General features: G+C 44.9%; 2 protein-coding genes across 7 annotated transcripts; one reads left to right on the top strand and one right to left on the bottom strand.

The window, feature by feature from the left end:
* Positions 1 to 516: 516 nt before the first annotated feature.
* Positions 517 to 16212, top strand: dnm2b (dynamin 2b). Of its 6 annotated transcripts, none has more exons than XM_040185953.2 (20): positions 517 to 1021; positions 3465 to 3538; positions 3853 to 4002; positions 4102 to 4305; positions 4903 to 5001; positions 5124 to 5284; positions 5487 to 5629; positions 5769 to 5904; positions 6173 to 6240; positions 8200 to 8338; positions 9134 to 9220; positions 9354 to 9424; positions 9937 to 9991; positions 11140 to 11250; positions 12017 to 12126; positions 12214 to 12325; positions 12813 to 12980; positions 13119 to 13345; positions 13752 to 13997; positions 14246 to 15108. In XM_040185953.2, the coding sequence occupies exons 1-20, from the start codon at positions 861 to 863 to the stop codon at positions 14310 to 14312; spliced, it is 2589 nt and encodes an 862-aa protein (XP_040041887.2). In that variant the 5' UTR covers positions 517 to 860; the 3' UTR covers positions 14313 to 15108. The 6 variants fall into 6 exon arrangements, with proteins under 6 accessions (XP_040041887.2, XP_077936532.1, XP_077936534.1 ...); XM_078080406.1 differs by lacking the exon at positions 8200 to 8338 and adding an exon at positions 7200 to 7338 and having other exon boundaries at positions 520 to 1021; XM_078080408.1 differs by lacking the exon at positions 14246 to 15108 and adding an exon at positions 15572 to 16212 and having other exon boundaries at positions 526 to 1021.
* A 244-nt stretch (positions 16213 to 16456) lies between these two features.
* On the bottom strand, positions 16457 to 21352 carry tmed1b (transmembrane p24 trafficking protein 1b). Its single transcript, XM_040185954.2, has 5 exons — positions 20461 to 21352; positions 18939 to 19036; positions 18659 to 18848; positions 17494 to 17661; positions 16457 to 17357 (listed from the first exon to the last, which is right to left on the bottom strand). The coding sequence occupies exons 1-5, from the start codon at positions 20710 to 20712 to the stop codon at positions 17307 to 17309; spliced, it is 759 nt and encodes a 252-aa protein (XP_040041888.1). The 5' UTR covers positions 20713 to 21352; the 3' UTR covers positions 16457 to 17306.
* Between the last annotated feature and the right edge of the window lie 1261 nt (positions 21353 to 22613).

The following is a 22613-nucleotide window of genomic DNA, read 5'->3' as shown; positions in this document are numbered from 1 at the left end:
AATAATGCTTCATAACACATTATACCAAAGAATACTTTACGATTGTTTGTCTCTAACTGACACATAATAATATGTATTTTCACTTTACTTAAATCAAACATTGAGTAACTTCTAGATTGAATATCTTAATGTAGTATCTTCCAATCACATTATGATATAATGAACCGGTGACATTTCATTATAAAATATTATGTGTGTCCACTACAAGAATTATGATATACTAATATCAGTGATACATGACCTTTTAAATCATTATGTGATGCGTTTTAATGTGTCATGCTTATTTCCATGGAGCATTGGGAACAGTTACAAGGAAACATGGTAAAGAAAAATCGGTTTCAACATTCATGTTTTATCTTTGGTCAAGCGACTTATAGCAAATCATTCATTCACGAAAACACCTGCTAAAAACTAAAAACGGTACAGATAAACTATCTGTTGTGTCAATTTTCTTAGTTTGTCAATCCCGAAACGGCGTTATAAAAATGATGACGCGTAGGCATTGACAGACGTCCCAGCCGACCAATGAGAGCGGAGAGTGGGCTCCCTCTGGAGGCGGAGGCTGGGTGTCGCCTGACCGGATGGTGACAGAAGTTTTCGCTTTACAGTTTGTACTTTTATCATGCAACCGTTGAGATAAGTGACCTCGCCGGGGCTCTGAGCGCGCTCGGGACTCTTAACTCTGAACTAACGTGCGTTTCGCTGAAAATAAACCCGCAGAGACTGCGGCGGACCGCAGCGACATCTGGGAACCTTTGGAGAGAGGTTTGGAGAGAGACCTCTTATAGCTCCTATTTGACCGGAGGAGGGGGGGGGTTGCAAAGCAGCATAGAGCCTGCCGGGCTGACCGAGGAGCCGCCATGGGAAACCGGGGGATGGAAGACCTAATTCCCCTTATCAACAAACTCCAAGACGCCTTCAGCACCATCGGCCAGACGTGCAACTTGGACCTGCCGCAGATAGCGGTCGTCGGCGGCCAAAGCGCAGGGAAGAGCTCCGTGCTGGAGAACTTCGTCGGGAGGTTGTAGCGCTATTAAGGATCAATGTGTCGATGTGAATGTGATTGGTTTTTCCTCCTGTGACGGTTGTGTGTGGCCCTCGTCGTTCTTTTCAAACCATCTGCGCCGAGCTTTTGCGTAAAAGTCGCCAACTAAGCACTTGTGTTTACGCGCTGTGTTTTGTCGGCGCCTCCCAATTCCTTTTTTTTTTTTTTTTTTAACGGATTCTTTCCTTGTTGGAGCCGAGCTACTCACGATCCGGTTTTACGCACGATACGCGAAGGGAAACAGCTGTTGGCTGAGAGACAAACACTAAGGGCGAACTTGGTTTTAAATGTGTCTAAAGGGAGATTTATAGATTGACGTAACTCCACAGCACCACCGGTCGGTTCAGACGCTGATCATCCTGTCAAACATTGACCCAGCTGGTTCTCTTTGAGACTAAACACGTCTTTATGGGCCTCACGTTGCAAAGGTCAGGTCATTGCTTTACTTCCGAGGGTGAGGTGAGCTACGGAGAGATCATTGGCAGGTTTCATGAGGTCCCAGCCAGCATTACTAATGGATTTCTCCTCGAGGTTGATGAATGAGTGCAAAGGAATTTGAGTTGTGTGGACCGAATCTGATGACAAATTAAAATACACCAACTGTTCCATCCAATAACATGTGTTGAGTCCACTGTGCTCCGCTTGAACCAATAGAGAAAGTAAGTCGGTTCGTCTGGCAGTTCAAACAAGCCTCAGGGAAAGATCTGTTTGTTGGGAAAAGGGAGGGGGAGGAAGCCGCCGTAAAAGGCCTAATCTACTGAAGGTATCCGTAGCAGCGTCGTGTTTCCATCTGCCACAGGAGAGGACCCTCAACTTGTCTACATGATTTCACTCGTTGTTCAAGAGATGGGGAATGTTGATTTGCCAGCCACGTCTCCTTCTTTTCCTGTAGCCTTTTGTCTCCGAGTCCCGAGCAGTGGCCGCGGGGAGACAGTAGCAGCATTGATGCGTTTGCACTGGGGTCATCAGTGATGTCACCAGCTGCACTGTCATGTGTATATGAAACACTGGGTACCAGATACCCGCGGAAGGCTACTTAGCTGCTTACGTGTTTATTAATTAGCCCAGTGACGTTTGCACGAGAGATCACTTTATTCTTTTATTTAGTCAGTGCCGTTTTTCTTGGTGCCCAACATGTGGGTAGGGACCCCGTCGATGGGTCTCATGATTCATCTGAGGGATCACAAGATTATTAATGAAATAATAAATATAATTATCCATTTAGTTTAGTGAATACTGTAGATCATTTTTAAGTCTTTTTTAGTCTAGGACTAAAAAATAACCAGACTGTTTTTGAAATATTTGTGGTGTGCAATGAGAAAACAGAAAATCCCCCAAATCTCACAATCAGGATGTTGAAACCAGATCTATTTTGAATTGATTGACTAAACAATTAATCATGACTTAAAACTGCTGCAGATGAATTGTCATACTAGTCAGATCAATCCACTCTAGATAGAAGCAACGATTTTCACTGGAAAGCCTGAAATGTTCTTTTAAAATGAGCCACAGAATGTTTGGTTGTGATTTTAATGAATGACCACAACGATTTAATTGAGTAACAGTGTTGTTGGTCAAACTATTATTGAACTTTCATAACTGACAGGAAGAGATGAGGAAAGAGGATGAGAATCACTGTTGTGTAACATCCTGACTGCTCGGTCAGCAGTGGACAACAGGCATAGTGTGTGTGTGTGTGTGTGTGTGTGTGTGTGTGTGTGTGTGTGTGTGTGTGTGTGTGTGTGTGTGTGTGTGTGTGTGTGTGTGTCCCGCTTAACTTACACTGAGACTCAACTCATTGCTGCTGACCCGGCAAACACAGAGGCAGGAGGACAGACAGACACGGACACATTCTCCTCGTAGCCTGGAGAGATGTGCAGTCATTGACCTGGAAATGGTCACAACGCGATTGAACGTTTCTTTTGGGATGGACGTGTGTGATGAAAAAGGGAAACTGAGACACGTTTCTTTATCTTTGCACCATTTATAATGAACAGGGTTGTAAGTCAAGCTCTTCCTTGTATCAATAATGCACAAATGTACTGCAGAGACGTTTTAGAGCCGGTTTTCTTTGCTTGTTAGAAGCTGACACTCATTCAGGACTCTGACATGAGGAGGCATGAAGACAAAGTGCTCATGAGATTTTCCATCCCAGTTTATATTTGTCTGCTAAAAGTGTATTCGATCGCTGAATTTTTAATCGGGGACCACATCGAGTGCGATTGATTTCTCCTGATGTTGTTGGCGACCAGTCCAGGCTGTACCCCGTCTATCGTAGTGGGCTGGGAGACCCTGTGTGAGCGTGTGTGCAGGAGAAGCGGTTTGCAGATGGATGGATGATGTTGTTTAACATTTCATGTGACATATTGTGGTATTTTGTCTGTTTGTATTGAACTTTTTCTCTCATTTTCTCCGTCAGGGACTTCTTGCCCAGAGGATCTGGCATCGTCACGCGCCGTCCTCTCATCCTCCAGCTGGTCAACAGTAAAGTAGGCAAGTTGAGTCAAACGGGAGCGTTTTTACCCCTTAAATCCGTTAATTTCTTCAGTTACATCTAATGAAACGACGATCGTCAGCATTACGTAGACAACATACATTCTTATAACCATCCAAATGTACAATAAATGTGTCACACACACACTTTCTCAAAAATGTACCATAACATCCAGACTAATTTACAACAACGTGCTTTATGAAATTACTGACTCTCTGACCCTCAACATTTGTGTGCCGCCTCTCGTTGTGCCCTATTTTAAATGCAACTCTTTCTACATCCATGTCCCATCCATCACTCGCCCTCACTCCAGAGTATGCCGAGTTCCTGCACTGTAAGGGACGCAAGTTTGTGGACTTCGACGAGGTCCGCCTGGAGATCGAAGCAGAGACCGACCGGATCACCGGATCCAACAAGGGCATCTCCTCCATCCCCATCAACCTGCGCGTTTACTCTCCCAATGGTAACACACACACACACACACGCAACCTTCGCCTTTTAGATGTCACTTTTCAACCTATAATTAATTCCTCCACCATCGCTATCCATCAACATCCCTCAGTGCTGAACCTGACCCTGATCGACCTGCCGGGGATGACCAAAGTTGCCGTGGGAGACCAGCCGGTGGACATCGAGCACCAGATCAGGGAAATGCTGATGCAGTTCATCACCAAGGAGAGCTGTCTGATCCTGGCCGTCACCCCGGCCAACACCGACCTGGCCAACTCCGACGCCCTCAAGATCTCCAAGGAGGTGGACCCTCAGGGTGAGGGGTCCTTGTGAGACCTGGAGGCCTCAAGTTCATCTTTATGTCTTTTGATTTTCTTGGCTCTAATTAGGTACAACGCTAATTACCTTTCAGCCATTATCACTCTTCTTTCCATTTATATGTGCCTCTGTGCAAAGACCTGCTTCATGGAATAATTAAGTTGCATTATAAGAAGACATCCTGGCAGCATAAATGTATTGAATACAATAGCAGAGATGTATTTAAATTGAATGACCTTCTAGAATGACCTTATTCTATTAAATCCAGAGGATATTTTTAGAAGTACGGGCGTGTAACTGTATAATGGTTAATAACTACACTTACTTTCATCAGACAAACAGACTTGATACTAATACTTAGACCAAATACATGCATATTTTCGCCGCAATACTTCATTTTTTCAGCGAGTTTGTTCTTTGTATAAAGAGCCTGCATATACATATTCGTCTTAATGGAAAAACACTGCTGACACACTGTTGTACTGTGGGTTATTAGAATTTTAACCACATAAATATCATCACATTATCTTTATTATCTTTCAGTTTGATATTTAAATATAAGACATGTGGTATTTTCGCTGACGCCTGTCTTTAGGTCTACGGACCATTGGTGTGATCACCAAGCTGGACCTGATGGACGAAGGGACGGACGCACGAGACATCCTGGAAAATAAACTACTGCCGCTCCGCAGAGGTAAGACCCCCCCGCCGCTCCCTCAAAACACACACAAACAAACACACACTTTAAATTCTCAACACAGAGCAGCTAAGTCGAAAGCTAGAAGCTAATCCGCCTTGCCTCTACCTTTTCTTTAGGTTACATCGGGGTGGTGAACCGCAGTCAGAAGGACATCGATGGAAAGAAGGACATTCGCGCTGCTTTGGCCGCCGAGAGGAAGTTCTTCCTGTCCCACCCGGGGTACAGACACATCGCCGAACGCATGGGCACACCACACCTGCAGAAAACGCTCAACCAGGTAAGAAACGTGGATTTCCGGATATATTGGGCTTCGATGTTTTTTGAGCCGCACTTTTGCTTCCTCAGTAAAACGAACATGATAAAAAATACAAACACAGATCTGCCCAGCATAAATATTTGTCCTTAAGTGATGTTTAAAAACACTCATGTGTGCCTGTTGAGGCTAACTTTGGGAATGTCTTATGTTTGTGTCTTTACAGCAACTTACCAACCACATTCGTGACACGTTGCCAGGGTTACGCAGTAAGCTGCAAAGCCAGGTGTTGTCACTGGAGAAAGAGGTGGAGGAGTACAAGAACTTCCGCCCTGACGACCCCACACGCAAGACCAAGGCCTTGCTCCAGTCAGTGCATGCACGCCACGCCACGACACGTCACGACACGCCACGACACGCCACCACACGCCACGCCACGCCACTCAACGACGCACAATTTTAAGAAGGTGCCACATGTTCTTCTACTATTGTCCACTGCAATCTTTAGGATGGTGCAGCAGTTCGGCGTGGACTTTGAGAAGTGCATCGAGGGATCTGGGGATCAGGTGGACACCTCCAACTTGTCAGGTGGAGCAAAGATCAACCGCATCTTCCACGAGCGCTTCCCCTTTGAGCTGGTGAAGGTGACTGAAATGATCTTTTATTGAATAATCAGTCTGGTTGTGCTGTTACAGCAGGTTTTGACTTTAGTTATAAGTCACATTTTGGCTTAGTCCCTCATAAGTGAGTTAATAATGTGCTCTGTTTTTGTATATATAGTACTTTACAAATACTGGTGATTCCCTCTAACCGTAAATCCAACGCTAAGAGAGGGAACACACACCAGACTATGCCTGTTGGTCCATGTTTATGCTCGTCAATGTCTCAGATTTCCTTTGCTCCGTGTCTCAGATGGAGTTTGATGAGAAGGAGCTGAGGAGAGAGATCAGTTATGCCATCAAGAACATCCACGGAGTCAGGCAAGCCTGCAAACGTTACATCACATTTTGCGCACGTTTATCTTATCGCTGTCTTTATGTCTGCCAGCTTTTCTCCGGTTTGTTTGTGTACATTCGGCTTCATAAATATGTCTTCAGTAGTTAATGTATGTTTCCAGACTTCATTTTGTTTCACCTGGACCCTGTTTTTGTGTTAAAAGGACACGTCTTTTTCTTTTAATTGGTCCAGAATTAAAGCGACAGAACTGCAGATGCAAGACGGTCTGCAAACCGATGTGTCCGACAACATTATGGAAAGAAACCCTTGAGAAACAAGTCATCTTCATTAAGCTTTAGCTTGATCCGGCCTGTTCTCGCTGAGCCGTCCAACAGATTGATTCTTTGACGTAGGTTTTTGGAATAGAATTACAGATCTGTTAGAGAGACTAATTTCTATGTGGTGTCTTAAACCAAGCCTTACCCTGGATGTTGTTATAGCACACTGTTAAAATGTTTAACTCGCACACCATATCCAATAGTTTGCCAACCCCTGATGTAGTCTGACACTCCAAACAAAGATCTTGACCTTTCAGTTCCTTTTCGTACAATGATGTTGAGAAATTGCCCCGGGTGATGACATGTCTGCAGCGCTGTCGCCCAATACGGGAGCAATTGTAAAGATGGTTGTCACCACTAGTCATTTAGACACAAAAAACATGAGAAATAGGGTTCAGGTTGAAAGTACCAAAGTTACCCTTTAAGTGTGCCATCTCTTCTGTATGTCTCTATGTTTTCTTTCATCTTTTTAAGTCCCCCCGGCTCCTTTAGGGGTTTCTACAATATTTGCTTTATTTTCTTTCCTTTTTTTGTTCCTCATCCGTAAGTGTCTGCTCATGTCTTCCTCCATCTGTTTGTCTGTCTCTTCCTCTTCCTGTGTGTCTCTCTCTGCTCTTCTGTCTGGCTCCACGTCTCCACGTCTGTCTTGTCTGTATGTCCTTTAGGACAGGCCTGTTCACCCCAGACTTGGCGTTTGAGGCCATAGTGAAAAAGCAGATCATTAAGCTGAAAGAGCCCTGTCTGAAATGCATCGACCTGGTCATCCAGGAGCTCATCAACACATTCAGACAGTGCACTAATAAGGTATCACTGCATGGTCTCTTGCCTGGCTGCCACACCTGTGCTACGTACACACCACAGAGACCTGCCAAAAAGCAGCCCTTCTACTTTTTCAGTCATGTGCTTTTTAGTTTTTCAATTTGGCCTTTTTTGGAATAAAAAAAAAAAGTGTAAGAATTTAAAAGGAAGTTGAGTTTGAAATTCCTGCTTTGAATTTCACTCGCATGGCCTTCAGTGGATGCACTGGAATGTACTGCAGTGCACTGGAGTGGTGTTTCTGAGAGGCTGTGTGGTTAGAAACAGGCGTCTACGTGTCACTGTACAGGTTCATTACAAAACAAGTTGCAGGCTTGTTTTGAGGCTTCAGCCGAAACCAAACTACTGGCATGCACAGCGGTGCTTTGAGCGCCGTGCTAAGATCAGCGTGCTGACCGTTACCGGGTATAACGTTTATCAGGCCCACCTCATGTTAGCACACTAACCATTTCGGCCATCAAAGTCAAGTATTGGGTGGGTTCAGGTTCTGACCAGGTGGTGGCGCTGTAACAAATGCTCTGGGAATCCATTCAATAGCTGTTGAGGTATTTTATTCTTGCTAACGTGGTGCATAAGCGGTAGCCTGACAAAAATGTGATAAACACCTGCAGCTTGTTTCTGTCGTGAACATTAAGTAGAACTAACTGAATACCTGTTTTTTCCCCGTTTTCCTCAATCTCCATTATCTCCATCATTCCTTTTCCTTTTTTGAAACTTTCTATTTTTTTCCCCCCCCGAACTCTTGCATCCCACCTGGGCTTTTATTTTGTTCCCTTTTCCCTCATCATGGCACACCGCCTGCTCCTTCACCTGACATTAAACCTCCAACTCCCATGATGCTCACCACAGGACAGGCCTGTTCACCCCCGACCTGGCGTTTGAGGCCATAGTGAAAAAGCAGATCATTAAGCTGAAAGACCCCTGTCTGAAATGTGTCGACCTCGTCGTCACCGAGCTTGTCACCCTGATCAGGAAGTGCACGGAAAAGGTAAACAGGAGCAGCGGAGCGACAAATTAATACAGGAAGAGAGTTAAGGGGAGACAGGAATGTGAGCGATGGGGAGCAGTAGGACGGGAAAGGGGGCTCACAAAGATTTAATCAACTAACTTGTCACCGTCTTTTATTGTTCATCGTCCCCCCCTCACCTGCTTAAGGGCTTCACTCAGCACACAACCTCTAGAATTCTAATCCCGGATCCCCGTCCACCCACTCACCCAATCAGCAATGCCCCCCCCCCCCCCCCCCCCCAACCCTGCCCCACTTATCAAATCAGATCCCTGCCATCAGTAGGAAACACGGCTGCTTAGAAATGGCTCATCTGTGGCTGTTTTCCACCCCGTCAAAGAAGACATTTGTCCTCTGATATCCCCGTTTCTGCACCATTAAGAGCACCCGACCCGACCCGACCCCCAGCAGGCCGTACCAAACCCTCACCTCTTCCTAGACTCTAACCCTGATCTCTGCCTCCTTGATTTGTTGAGACTCACTAACAGCATGAGAGCATGCTACGCTAATGCTAACAGTTTTTTTTTTAATTTCTTAATTAGGATCAGCGAATCTATAGTTGGAATCTCAAGCCGAAGTGCAGCCCGTTGTTGCATGCTTCCTCGGTCTTAATGTGTCTAAATGCCCCGTGTCATAGTGTGTCTTTGCCGTCAGCAGTTGGGCGTAGCTGCCTAAGTCTATACGGTTGTGTGTCCTGTAATCGCGGTGCCTGCAGCAGTGTGTGTGTGTGTGTGTGTGTGTGTGTGTGTGTGTGTGTGTTTGTGTGCGGGTCGGCAGCTGGGATCGTACCCTCGACTGAGAGAAGAGACGGAGAGGATTGTCACCACCTACGTCAGAGAGAGAGACAGCAAGACCAAAGACCAGGTAGGTGTGTGTGTGTGTGTGTGTGTGTGTGTGTGCGTGCGTGTGCGTGTGCGCGTGCGATAGAGAGAGAAAGGTGCAGCCCCTATCGGTATCACCTCTGTGTTCATAACATGTTTGATGATATGTCTCTCAGGTGCTGCTGTTGATTGACATCGAGCTCTCTTACATCAACACTAATCATGAGGACTTCATTGGATTTGCAAAGTAAGATTCTCAAAAAGCTTCTAAATGACTTTCGTTAGGATCAGAGACTACTAGTAAGCGATTCATTGATTAGGTAGTTGACAGAAAATGTATCATTATTTCTCATGCAAAGATTTTCAGGTTTTATCTTCTGAAATGGGAGGGTTCAAAAAACGTACAAAAACCAGGCAATGCATCAGTTAATAACGTGTACTGTATACGCATACAATTTGTCATGCAGTATGTGACAATAAATTGAATATCTTTGGGATTTGCATTGTCGAGCAGGCAAAACCAATGATTTCATCATGGTCTTTAAAGAAAGAAATGATGATGCCCATTTATCTCCATGTCTGTAATCACGTGGACCAAACTAGAGGATGATAATGAAAAAGCAATAATCATTAGTTGTTGCGCTTGGTAACAGTCAGAAATATCTAAATGAAACATGTGCGTATGTTGGGCCATCCCTTTGTCCTCGGATGTTACAGCAGGGTTTGTGTTATTGTGTTTGTGTTATCTTTGTCCTGCAGTGCTCAGCAAAGGACTGCTGCTAACGCCACCAAGAAGAGAGTCATGCCCAATCAGGTAGCTTCCACACACACGCCAAATAAAGCCTCGGATCAGCTGCTTCCTCCTGCTTTCATTTCTTCTTCTCCTTCTTCCTACGTATGTCTCAGCCTGTCTCTCCGTTCATTGTTGTCCTTTTGTTGCTTCTCATTTACACACTCTTGTCTGTGCTCCCTGTTGTCTTTTCTCTTTATTCCTCTTCCTCCTCCCCTGTTCCTGATTCCTTTTTTTGGGGCCCAGGGAGGGATTCTTGTAAGTACCCTCTGCACCTCCACCTGACACGTCCCCTTTGGGCACTCAGGCCATGTTGAGGAACTGGATTTGGGCTGATGAAGTGAAAGCATTTCCCTCGAGGATGTATCATCACAATCGGACACCATGTTCCAAGATGGCCGACTTTTCTTCCAGTTTTCAGTTTGTCGTGCAGCAAATGGGCCGGAAGGATTTTCCTCTGTTGTTTTTATCACGTGTAGGATATAGTTGAACAAAAGTAGCCTGTCTTGTAATCCATACCTGTCAAATAACCTGCGTGGGTGACAAAGTAAAACACAAGCTGCGGCCACACACACACACACATACACACACACACACACACCTGCAGCTCCTGCTCTGCTGCAGCCGATGATCGATCCACCTCCTTATCTGGACTTTTTCTCCAAGTGACTTTTGCTTTTAAGTGTAACGGATGCAACTCTGAATGTGGGGCACAATAGTTAAAAGGTAGAAACGACACGTTTTAAGAGTACTCCAAAGGTAGGACTGCAAGTACGCACAAGACAATCGTGAATGTACAGTGACAAAAGTAAATGCCATTGGTTACTTAAGCCCCTCACCATCCATGTGTGTCTGTTGGCTTTGTCTTGTTGTCCGTCAGTCTGACAGCGAGTGCGATGCAGAGAAGGTGATTCTTATTTGAGCCTCTCGTTGTTCATTTCCACCTTCTGTGTTTGTGGTGTATTCATGGATTGATCTGACTGCTCCTCTTTATGAACGATACTGCTGCTCATGCACGGCTGCGGTTCTGTACATGGTTCACATGAATGTCAATGTACACGCGTGTGTTTAGTCTTTCGTGTGTTTCTAGTGTTCTGTTTGCTTCCTGCAGACGTGCTTTATTCCTCTTGTGTGGTGTGTAGTTTCTTCAACTGTTGTGCTCTCACATGCAGGTGATCCGCAGAGGCTGGCTCACTATCAACATAAGTATCATGAAGGGGGGGTCCAAGGACTACTGGTTTGTTCTGACTGCCGAGTCTCTCTCCTGGTACAAAGATGAGGAGGTAAGGCTGCTTACGCGACAGGAAATGTCGGAAACGTAGAGTTTACTCGCCTTATTTTATGTGAGAGAGAGTTATGGGGGCTTAAGGGGAGTTATTGATATAATTCAATTCCATTCAAGTCAATTCATTTTATTTTATATACCACAAAATCACTAATTACAAATTTGCCTCAGAGGGCTTTACAGTCTGTACACATGCGACATCCTCTGTCCCGAAACCCTCACATCCACACATCCACACATCCAAAAATGAAAACCTTTCCGTGGGGAAGGAACCTTAGGGAGGACGTCAGAGGAGGATCCTTCTCCCGGGGTGGACGGACTACAATGGATGTCATGTGTACAGAATAAACAATGTAAAATATGTACAATACATTCAATTCCTATGACGGTAATAGTAATGTGATTACTATTTAAGATGATGATGATGGCGGCAGGAGGAGTCAGCAGGGCCACGGCAGGAGGCAGGAACAGAGTCCAGATAGAACCATGATCCATGGAAACCTGTGAGGCGAGAAAGCACAAAAAATGGAGAGAAGGAAAGAAGCTGAATCAGTGATGTGCATTAATAAAACGTGGCTCCCATCCTACCTTTTAAGTAGCCAGCATCTACGGAGCTGTCACAAGTTATTTAAGATACGACGTGAAACTTTAGTCATCATGTGTCTCCCGACCTTACTGGTTTTACTCACTTGAAGTTGCTCTGGTGAGTTGGTAGTTTGTTTGCTGGTCTTCCTTTTACATCTGCATCACCGTTTCTCTGTCAGGAGAAAGAGAAGAAGTACATGCTGCCTCTCGACAACCTGAAACTGAGAGATGTGGAGAAGGGCTTCATGTCCAGCAAGCACGTCTTCGCCATCTTTAATACTGAGCAGAGGTGCGGATGATGTGACCCTCTAACAATCATGTTTACGGAGTTTGTCTGTTCTGCTGTTTGGTTAACACGCGTGTTTGTGTTTTGCAGAAATGTCTATAAAGACCTGCGTCAGATTGAGCTGGCGTGTGACACTCAGGAGGATGTTGACAGCTGGAAGGCTTCGTTCCTCAGAGCTGGTGTTTATCCGGAGAAAGACCAGGTGCACCAGAGTGTATTCACGCTTTAAATATCCTGCGGGCGGTTAACAAGTTGTATTTACAAAGGATTCTGGTATTCCTTGTGGCATATGGATATTTAGAGATACGCAGCACATTGTGACCAATGTTTACCAGATAGATCCATCAGCTGTGTTTGGATAAGATAAGATTGTGAATAGAGTTTTAAACTGAATTGTATTGTTTTAAGTAAGTGTTTTTATTTCTTTAAATTTAAATATCTGTAGCTTTGTAGAGCGAAATTGTTTTTAGCACTACGTGTTCCCACAACCAGTTACTCGTGATCCAAAAAATGCTGGTGTAGAGTGAATGTGGCACAATGAGGCTCAAACTGTGTCTGCATGACTGTGGACAAGAAGAATAGAGAAAGTCTGGGGGAGAAAATACATTTGAAGAGCTTTGAAGGGATCACGCAGTACGAAACCTCTCTGCATCGCTCACGTTTCATTCCCTTGTCTTGGTCTCCTCCAGCCTGAGAGCGAAGATGCGATGAATCCTAGCGACACCGTGTCCATGGACCCGCAGCTGGAGCGGCAGGTGGAGACCATTCGCAACCTGGTGGACTCGTACATCGGCATCGTCAACAAGTCCATCAGAGACCTCATGCCCAAGACCATCATGCACCTCATGATCAACAGCGTACGTGTTGCTCACACTTTAAACCCAATCACACTGTAGAGCGAGAGCGGTATGAGACATAAAGGTTGTTCATCGGCCCCTCTTTCTCGTCCTGCATTCTAGCGATATTAACCTCCCTTTTTTGTCTTTTACGTCCAGGCGAAGGACTTCATCCACTCCGAGCTGCTGGCCTACCTGTACTCGGCCGGGGACCAGGGCAGTTTGATGGAGGAGTCTCCAGAGCAGGCTCAGAGGAGAGATGAGATGCTGAGGATGTATCACGCATTGAAAGAGGCGCTGGTCCTCATAGGAGACATCACCACCACCACTATTTCTACTCCGGTGCCTCCACCAGTAGACGACCACTGGATTGCCAAGGACCCAAGGTGACAAACATTATTTCGACACCAATACATTGGCCGTCAATAGCATGCTGCAGATATCTCGGTATCCGTGGAAACACGCCAGAGTGCAGACTTGCAAAACTCGGTTTGAGATCATTTAGAAGCAGAAACAGATCCAGCGTTACATACTTTGGCCACACGAGGGCACTGTTGCTCTTTCTACTGCACCGTGTCCTGATCGTTATACATCCTGGTAAAAGGAGTAATAAAGATTGCCGTCGTGGGTTTATGTGAAAAACATATGCACCATCAACCTGGAATATCTAGAATCAGTCAAGCTGCAGTGGAGATGCACAGAAACACATTCAGCCCAGACAGCTGGCAAGAGTTCTATCACTTAATTATATATTATATATACACTCAAAAGCGCTCCGTCTCTCTGTGTCAGTCCTCCACCGGCGTCACGCCCCGCCTCGGCGACAGCGGCCCCTCCCAGCCGACCCCCAGGGGTGCGGGGGCCCACCCCGGGCCCTCCACCCCCTCTCAACCCCTCACCGGCATTCGGGGCTCCGCCCGTGCCGTCGCGACCACCGGGCCAAGCGGCCTACGCCGGCGATCCCAACTCCGCTGTTACGCCTCTGATCCCTTCCAGGCCGGCCCGCGTGCCTCCTGCACTGCCGCCCGGGATTCCCAGGTAAAATGTCGTAAACACACACACACACACACACACACACACACACGCGCAATGGCTTTTGGGACTTTGGGACTTGTGTGGATGGGAGTTGTTGGGACGGCTGCTGGTGGAAGGTTGTCCTGTAAGCTCTGGCTTTTGGTGTTTTGGGAATCTTTGGTGCATGACTATCTGATGATATTATTCCTTGCATGTCCCCCCCCCCTCTCTCTCTCTCCTCCCCCCTCTCCCCCTCTATCTTCTTGCAGCAGAAGACCTCCGGCTGCTCCCAACCGACCGACTGTCGCGCGTCCTTCAGAGCCCTCCCTGCTTGACTAGAAATGCACACATTTAATGAAAAGAAATCTCCTCCTTTTGTTTACACTTTTATATTTCTCCTGAGCAGTGATAGTCATCATTCATGAATATTCCTACAAACGTTGTCCTACTATGTAATCTTATGCTGTTTCAATCTGTGCATTTCAGAAACATAGATGTACTTTAGACTTAATGTTTAGGTGGCTTTTTGCGGAATGGAATATGATGAATGTTTCTGCATTTAATATTATGAAAAGGGATACATTTGATTTTGACTTTATTATTATATATGAACCAGCGAATCATCTTCTGCTGTGTCATTCGGAATGAAATGTTCCTTTTAAATGATTCATAACTTTTATATCGTTTTAAGAAAACTATTTTAGAGGGTAATTTTTGAGTTGTGTACTAACGTTGTGTCAATAACCTTACACACTAAGCACCTCATTAAGGAAGCAGTCTTTTCTCTCTTCATTGTTGGTTGATTTTCAAAGCTTTGCAATGAGCCTATTAAATTCAGACCAATGTCATTTGTACGCTTCAATATTTCTGAGACGGAGGATGACGGGAAAACACTAGACTGGTGTCTTTTGGTGCATTACTTATGCCGTAATTCACAAAAGAGTCACCCAACAGTTTCAACCAACCACTGCTCATTCTTAGATAAATACCTATCCAAGTGCCCTGATCATAAAAATATATGATTACTTATCATCTTAAGCCATATTCCAAAAAGGCTCATGCAGGAAAAAGGGCCTTCTGAAGGTGGATTAAGTGATGGACTGAATGAAGGAATAGAAAGCGAGATCGTCATGCACCACCGTGCCTTTGTCTGTTTTGTCGTGGATGAATTGGGTCGATGTCGGTGCACGCGGCGGTAAACATGTCGTGCGTGTTCTGTACGTGACCGTCGTACGGTGAGTATCACAGAAAAGTCCCGGTCTCGACTGTTTGACATGCACGATGGCCGAGTGGAGACAGTCATGCAGAGCGACAAAGGCTTCACTATTCTGTGCGCAGCCCGGACAGACCTCCCCCTCCTGCCTTCCACACTGTATGATGAAGCTGTGGGTTGCCGTGGTAACCGCGGTTGCCAATGGTAACACACAGAAAAGACAGTGTTAGTGCTCATAGAGCCGAGCAGGAAAGACTGAAGGATTGCAATCTTACTCCAGTTCTCCAGAGACCTTTTTCCATCTCCGTGGTTTCTGTCACCTGCTGCTGATCCACTTAAGAACACGAGCTGAGCGCAGAATTATTTTCATGTTCTTCTAACACAGGCGACCTCCACACGTACCATCTCGTCCAAACCAGTGGTGAAGGAAGCTCAGACGAGGTGGAGTCGTTCATCACGAGCTGGAAGAGTCTGGTTTAAGACGTTCAGGTCCTTCCTGTATGCTCGTTCTGAAGCTGTTGATACTTTTCTGCTTTTTTTTTTACCTTTAAGGAAGAGGAAGCTGTAGGATTATGACTCAATGTGGCTGGATCATCTTCTATGCAATAGGCTCGCCTGTTCCTCACTATTTTATTCAGTCTTGTTCTTCCAAGTCTTAAAGTTAATTTAATTAACGCACCGTCAAAAGATTGATTATTTCTTATATTGCTAGAAACTACAATTTGTTAATTCATATGATGACCTATAAATTTAACTCTGGTCAGCCTGCGTCTCTTTACACTTCAACACAAATGCTTCAATGTGAAACACGGCAACTTAATCAAATCCAGGGATTTTACAAATATTACTTTTCACCAGCAGGTGCAGCTAATTTGTGCTGATCTTGTATGAAGTCATCAAATATGTAATTTAACTTCATCTTAATGTCGGATAATTTCGAGCTTGTATTTGGAATATTACTTTATAGATTATTAAGGTCAGACATTGGGGGGATCTACATCAGCAGAAATAAAGTGTGTTGGTACACGTTTGGTCTCAGACTACTGATTGCTTTCCCGTTAAGAGGCGACGGGGAAAAAAAACCACCACATTTTAACAATAACGTGCGGTAATTCATTCCGTAAAGGAAAAATCCTGTAGAAAAAATAGTCTATCAAATACACATTTTTAAAGCTGCATATGCATATCATGAAACATCTGATAAGAGCAATAAGGCGACAGTGACATGCACAATATGTGAATTGTAAATGAACACACTTCAAAAGATGAATCTGTGGTACCATTTTTTACTCATCAAAGACATAAAACCAAGTACTTCTTGTATAAAAAATGCATTCATTAATAGCATGAACCTCATATAAGTTCTGTTAAAACAAACATACATATGAGAAGAAACATAAGTTTGATCTAGCAGACCGAACAGAAGCCAGAGATCCCCAAAACACACAACGAACAATCCGTATGTTCACTGAATTATGCTGATGCATATCTGAACTGACATAAACATACGTACTACAAAATTGTCTGGAAGAGTACTGACACACACTGAAAATCGCCCCCTTCTGATTCCAGATTCTCACTGAGCAACAGGTCAGCGTGGACTTGAGCCGACACGTAAAAAGAAATCAGTACCAAGTGACCCTCCCCAACCGAGTAAACGCCGCGTCAGATGGACGCCTCGCTAATGTGGGGGAGAGATCTTTAACTTTCAGGAAGAACAAATACGCCAACAACCCTATTGCACATTGTCATCCCTCGTAGACCGACCTTTAACCTTTAGCAAGGATAATTTCCCCTTGAACATAAATGTTATAGAAACCTCACCTCAGTTTCACAAACATAGGCTACAAGCTACTGTTCTGTCTATGCAGGAAGCGCCTTTTTTAAATGCATTTCCTGTTGGTTTGTGGTAAGATTTCACATTAAAAAGGCACTAAATTAAACCAAACAACCTCCTCTGGCTACCCTCAATGGTTCAATGACATTTTATTATTGCTCACTAACTGAAGTAAAAGAGGATTCTTAAAAGTAAAATCAATTCAAACTGATGAGCGTTCGAGGAGACTCAATGAAAAACGGGCGAGCGCAGTCGGAGTGGGTGACCAGCTTGTTCTTGCTCTCTATGTGCAGACCCTCCGCTTATCGTCGAACAGTTTACGTACGGTGTAGACCTGACGGGGGAGAACACACACACACACACACACACACACACACACACACACACACACACAAAAGGAAAAACGGCATGATGTTGGCGTGCAGCAGATTAAAAAGAAGTGAGCGCCGTGTGCGTCGTGCTCTGTTTACCTGTGTGAGCGCCACACACAGCATCACCAGCACGCTGGCAGAGGAAAAGAACGAGACCCTCCACAGGTTGTCCTCCTGAAGATTTCGGTCCCGCGCCTCAAAGGCCCGCAACACCGTCTGCATCTGGTGGCTGCGCTCCAGGCGCTTGTGCAGAGAGTCCATGGACTCCTGCGGAGAATGGGAGGGAAGGTTTTTATTTAGGGGATTTCACCCAAAGCAGTGGCTGTAATGAGAAAGGGAAGTGGGAGAAGAGAAAACAATTTTTTAAAAGCAATCTCGGCACATCCTGTCGGATCTAGCAGACGTGTTTATCCTCTCAGCTGGTTCTGATTGAGTGTTGAATCATAACGTCGGGTCACCGTGGACCAAACCACCACTGTGGTTTTGCCAATCTGAGCACCAGAGTTGCCCGTGTTTCCAGCTCGTGTGAGCAGAACGGAGTCCACTAGTAGAAAAATATGAACTCAAGGTTAATTAGATTTTACATTTAGTCAGCAGATCTCACCATGAGGTCAAAGCCACAACTGCGTCATTCAATACTTTCTCACTTCCCCAGTCCGTCTGTGGCACTCGGCCTCAGCTTAAATTTGTTCTCACTGAACTGATACATTGTTTCACGAAGATCAGCGGCTAAATTACTTAATTGATTGAGTGAATAGCGCATTCGTTGGAGGCAATTTTAGGCGCGGATTAATAAACGCTCCGAGCATTTACAGCAACAGCACAGTGTTTGTTGGGTTGACTCAAAACAAAATGCAGTGTGTACGTTTGTTATTCTGTAGGAACTTGTCACGCAGAACAACGTTTAAACGCTTTAATAGGATCTGGGCAACAGAGGAATAAGATAGATGAAGCTTTTAGACGAATGGACAATATGTGTTTGTTGGATTAGTTGATTGTGGCGTTCTCATGGGATTTGCTGGCAATAGGAAACATACAGAATAATGCTGGCCTTATTCGTAGAACACCAACGCTATATTTAATAGCTTTTGGTCCAAAGAACAGAACTACAGGAGCAACAACAAGGCGTTTATAACCATTTTCATAGTAATCCCTGGATGTTGTGCAAACATTATTTGAGTATATATGCAGCAGCTGTGTTGTATTCAGAGGTCCACTGCATAGAGAACTAGACTCCCTTCAACACCCCAAACCACCGTCTCACCCGAATGTCGTCCAGCTTGTACTCCAGAAGACTTCCATCAGGCTCCACCAATCCCGGCCACTCTTCATCTCCCCCCACATCTCCTCCTTGACCCTCGATGATGATCTCAAAGAACACCATCTTCTCTGAGAAGCGACTGAAGCTGTTGTCAAAGCAGATCTGATAGTCTCCCTCCACGGTGGGCTCCACGCTGGAACAAAGATGATGTCAAACATAAAGCGAGAGCTCCAAAACCGCCGGCTCAGTAATGTGAAATATGACCACGGCCTGCAGCACTAACACATGGACTCCGTCTGAGCGGCGAGACTCTGCGATGAGCTGAACGTCATCTGGAGACGTGATGGTGAAGTCGACGTCCATACCGGCACCCGCTATCACCTGGATGTGCTCACACAAAGACAAACTCAGCAAACCAGGTGATGATATTCCAAAACTAATAACTTTCTTTTACTCTTTCTTGAAGTTGACTTTATGGGTGTTTTGTCTTTATTAAACAGTGAGAGAAGATGAAGACGGAAAATACAGTACGTGGAGACAGAGGGACAGGAGTAGGACATGAATCTGCCCGGAATAGATGGTACAGTGCAGTTAAAGGGTGGAATGAGCTCCCCAGTGACATCAGAGGGTCCTGACATCAACGCAAACTAAAAACACACGTCTACCGACTGTACCTGGACCGGGCGGCACCTTAGCTCCACTAACCTATACAACTTTGTAGTTTGGCTCTCTGGAGGAGATTGTACTTTCTTGATTTCCTTTGTTGACTGAGTCTGAACCCTCTTGGTTGAAGTCCCAACAGGACATCCCACACACACACACACACACACACACACACACTAAACAAACATTTCCCAGTGAGATTATAATGTAAGAGAGGGCGTAGTGTCGTCTCTTGGATTAAGTCTCGCCTGTTAAACAAACACACGGGTTAACAATAAAACTTGACATTACACGACGTGTTCCTGTTTAGCTTCGCGTCTTTTAATTATTTTATACTAAATTGGAGATCATATGGTTAGAAGATCAATTAAAAGATGACCAGAATTCCCTGATTTTGGCATTTCTAACATGAATATTCAACCATTTCCTTCACCCTCGGTCATAGTAAACTGAAAATATTCCGCGCCTGAGAGAAACCAGCAATGGAAAGCCGCAGCCTCTGAAACCTTGTGATGAACATTTAATGGAGAACATTGTCTTTTAAACATACAGATTTGTCCGTTTACCTCAACTAAAACCACTGCCTGATTGAATGCAAGATCATTTATGTGGATTCATCCTTTTAAGAATCACACCAGCTTTAATGTCCAAATAAGTGTGAACACACACAGTTCACTGTGACGTCGGCATCTCGCTGCTCTCAATGTAAAGAAGTAAGAAAGCTGGGAACGACGCGTTTGTTATCTCATTTCCGGTACAGATGTTTTGTTACAATAAAGCCCGCGTGGACGTCTGTTTTCGGGAAGTGGACATTTCAATTGCAATCTTGCACAACAGGCTCTAACTAATAGTTCAATTAGACGTGGTTTGATTTAGCCAACCCCCCCCCCCCCCCCACCCGGAAGTGTGCGGCTGCTTGTTCGAAAACGTCATGCGAGTGTAACGCGATATAAAGACAAGTCCCGGGCGCGTGAGAACAGCTAGCTGACGTTAGTAACCGCTAGCCTTTAGCAGTCGGCCCGTAAATGTGAACACACCGAGTGGTTATATCCGCCGAACACACACACACACACACACACACACACACACACACACACACACACACACACACACACACACACACGGCGCGCACGCGCAGCTACCTGGTACTCGACCTCCATCGTTCCGTTCTTTAATGCCGATTGATAGAAACACTCGAGTCTTCCGGCTGGCACCAGAAACGTGAACTCGGTGTCTAGGTTCTGTCCGAAAGCGCCAACGGCCCCGAGACACCAGCCGAACACCACCGCGAGGACGAGCGGTCGTCCTCCGCGAAGCTCGTTCCTCCGGAGAAGGTCCATGGTGGAGATATCAGCAGACGCGCGGCTACCTAAGTTCAGCCATCTCCTTCTCATCCCTCTTCCGCAGCAGAACTTTCCGCTGCTGTGATTGGCTGGAGGACCCGGAACGGCAACGATGATGCGGGCCAATCAGATGAGGAAGAGTAGCAATAACCCTCCAATCTCAGGTAGAGATGCTGCAGAGAGAGACGCTCCTGGGAGGAAGTGACCCGCTGCTGTGAAGTGATGAACTTCATGTTACAGTACTTGCTTATGTGATCAGATCAGTGTGACGCGTTGACGCAGACCGCTGTTACCAAAACATGTCTAATTCTGGCACTGTGCAGTTAGACATGCTGTGCTTGTGGAGCAGCTGTTGAAAACTATTTAAAATGTTAACTAAACTTAAATGACTATTAATTCATTCTAGACTAGATGTATAGTGTGTGTGTGTGTGTGTGTGTGTGTGTGTGTGTGTGTGTGTGTGTGTGTGTGTGTCTGAAATAAGCAGTGTTGGGCAAGTTACTAAAAATGAGTATTTAGTTACAGTTACTAGTTACTTCTTTTAAAAGTAATTGAATTACTTACCAGTTACTGTGTATCAAAAGTAATTAGTTACTCTGGAAAGTAACTTTTAAGTTACTTTTATCTCTGCTTTTTAAATGTAATGAATATAAATAGTACTGAACCGTCAAACACAATAAACATATTTTTTAGACCTATTTTTTGTAATCAACAGAGCAACAGGCCTTCAAATCAAGCAATAGTACGAAAGTCCTTTTTAATACTTAACTTAATACAAAATAACTGTTTCAGGCATTTGCCTGAAGGCAACTGACTCGACAGTTGACAGGATGCATCTCATCTTTAACATAGCGAGCGATCAATCCATTCAGCTCTGCCCGGTTTATCGGCTGCACTGCAGTCCGTGTAAAGTGGAGCCCTGGTTGTTTGCGTGGAGCGGCGCCTGCAGCATCCGCGGGCCTGCGCTCTTTCGTCATGAGCGACGCGATGCTGTTTACATGCACGTACGGCGACTATTCTGTGACACACAACGTTTGGTGGCCACAACTATTTTGTGCTGACAGGCAGCTATTTACTTACTATTTGCCGGCCCTCCGCTTCGCGCCACAAAAGAGAGTAACGCGAGTAACGAACTCATTTCAATTGTAACTGCGTTAATTTATTTAAAAAAATACTTCTTTACATGCTCGTTACCGCTAAAAGTAGTGGAATTACAGTAATGCGTTACTTTGTAACTTTCAGTCCCTTCTTCATTTATTCCCCAGACACATACTATGTATGAATGCAACCACTCGTAAGCGTTTTAATGTTTCCTGTGTCACACACTTACAGGTGGCCCTGTTCCGCTCCATTTATTAGGGATCCATTACAGATCATGTTCATCATCACTAGCAGGGCAGAACTGGTCAAGGGATTACCTCAATATGTCCATGGTATAGTGTGAGTGGGACAACACTGTGGGCTTACGAGTGAGCATCCTGTAAATCAATACAATGAACTGACCGGATTTGACTGTTGACCTTTTGAATAACTAAAACTACACTGACTGAATGAATGTCAGACAACAGATATGTGGGTTTGTCCTTCTGAGAATGACAATCAGCGTTATTGTCCAAAATAATTAGGCACACATACGACTAGTTTGACAATGCAGCGATGACATTTGTTGTGGACAGTTCTGGATTTATTCACTGTTATTATTAATATGTGTCATTGTTTACCGCCCACCCAGTCATCTGAGTGAATGTGATGCAAGCGTTTCCTTTTTCGATTGATGGATTTCTTTTTACGCTGTAAGAACACAGAGGCATCATCAGCGGCTGAGCGCACAGGCGGTGTATGGTGTGACGTTAGTAATAGCTTCATATAATTTAGGTGATCCAAATACAGCCACTGTCTTGGTGTTGTGCCTGTTTTTTTCACTTTAAAGTCTTTCATGGGCCCTTAAATGT

Source organism: Gasterosteus aculeatus, chromosome 9 (genome assembly GCF_964276395.1).
Source record: "Gasterosteus aculeatus chromosome 9, fGasAcu3.hap1.1, whole genome shotgun sequence".
Taxonomy (NCBI): domain Eukaryota; kingdom Metazoa; phylum Chordata; class Actinopteri; order Perciformes; family Gasterosteidae; genus Gasterosteus; species Gasterosteus aculeatus.
The sequence above is the reverse complement of the archived record's forward strand: the minus strand, read 5'-3'. Positions and strand labels throughout refer to the sequence as shown.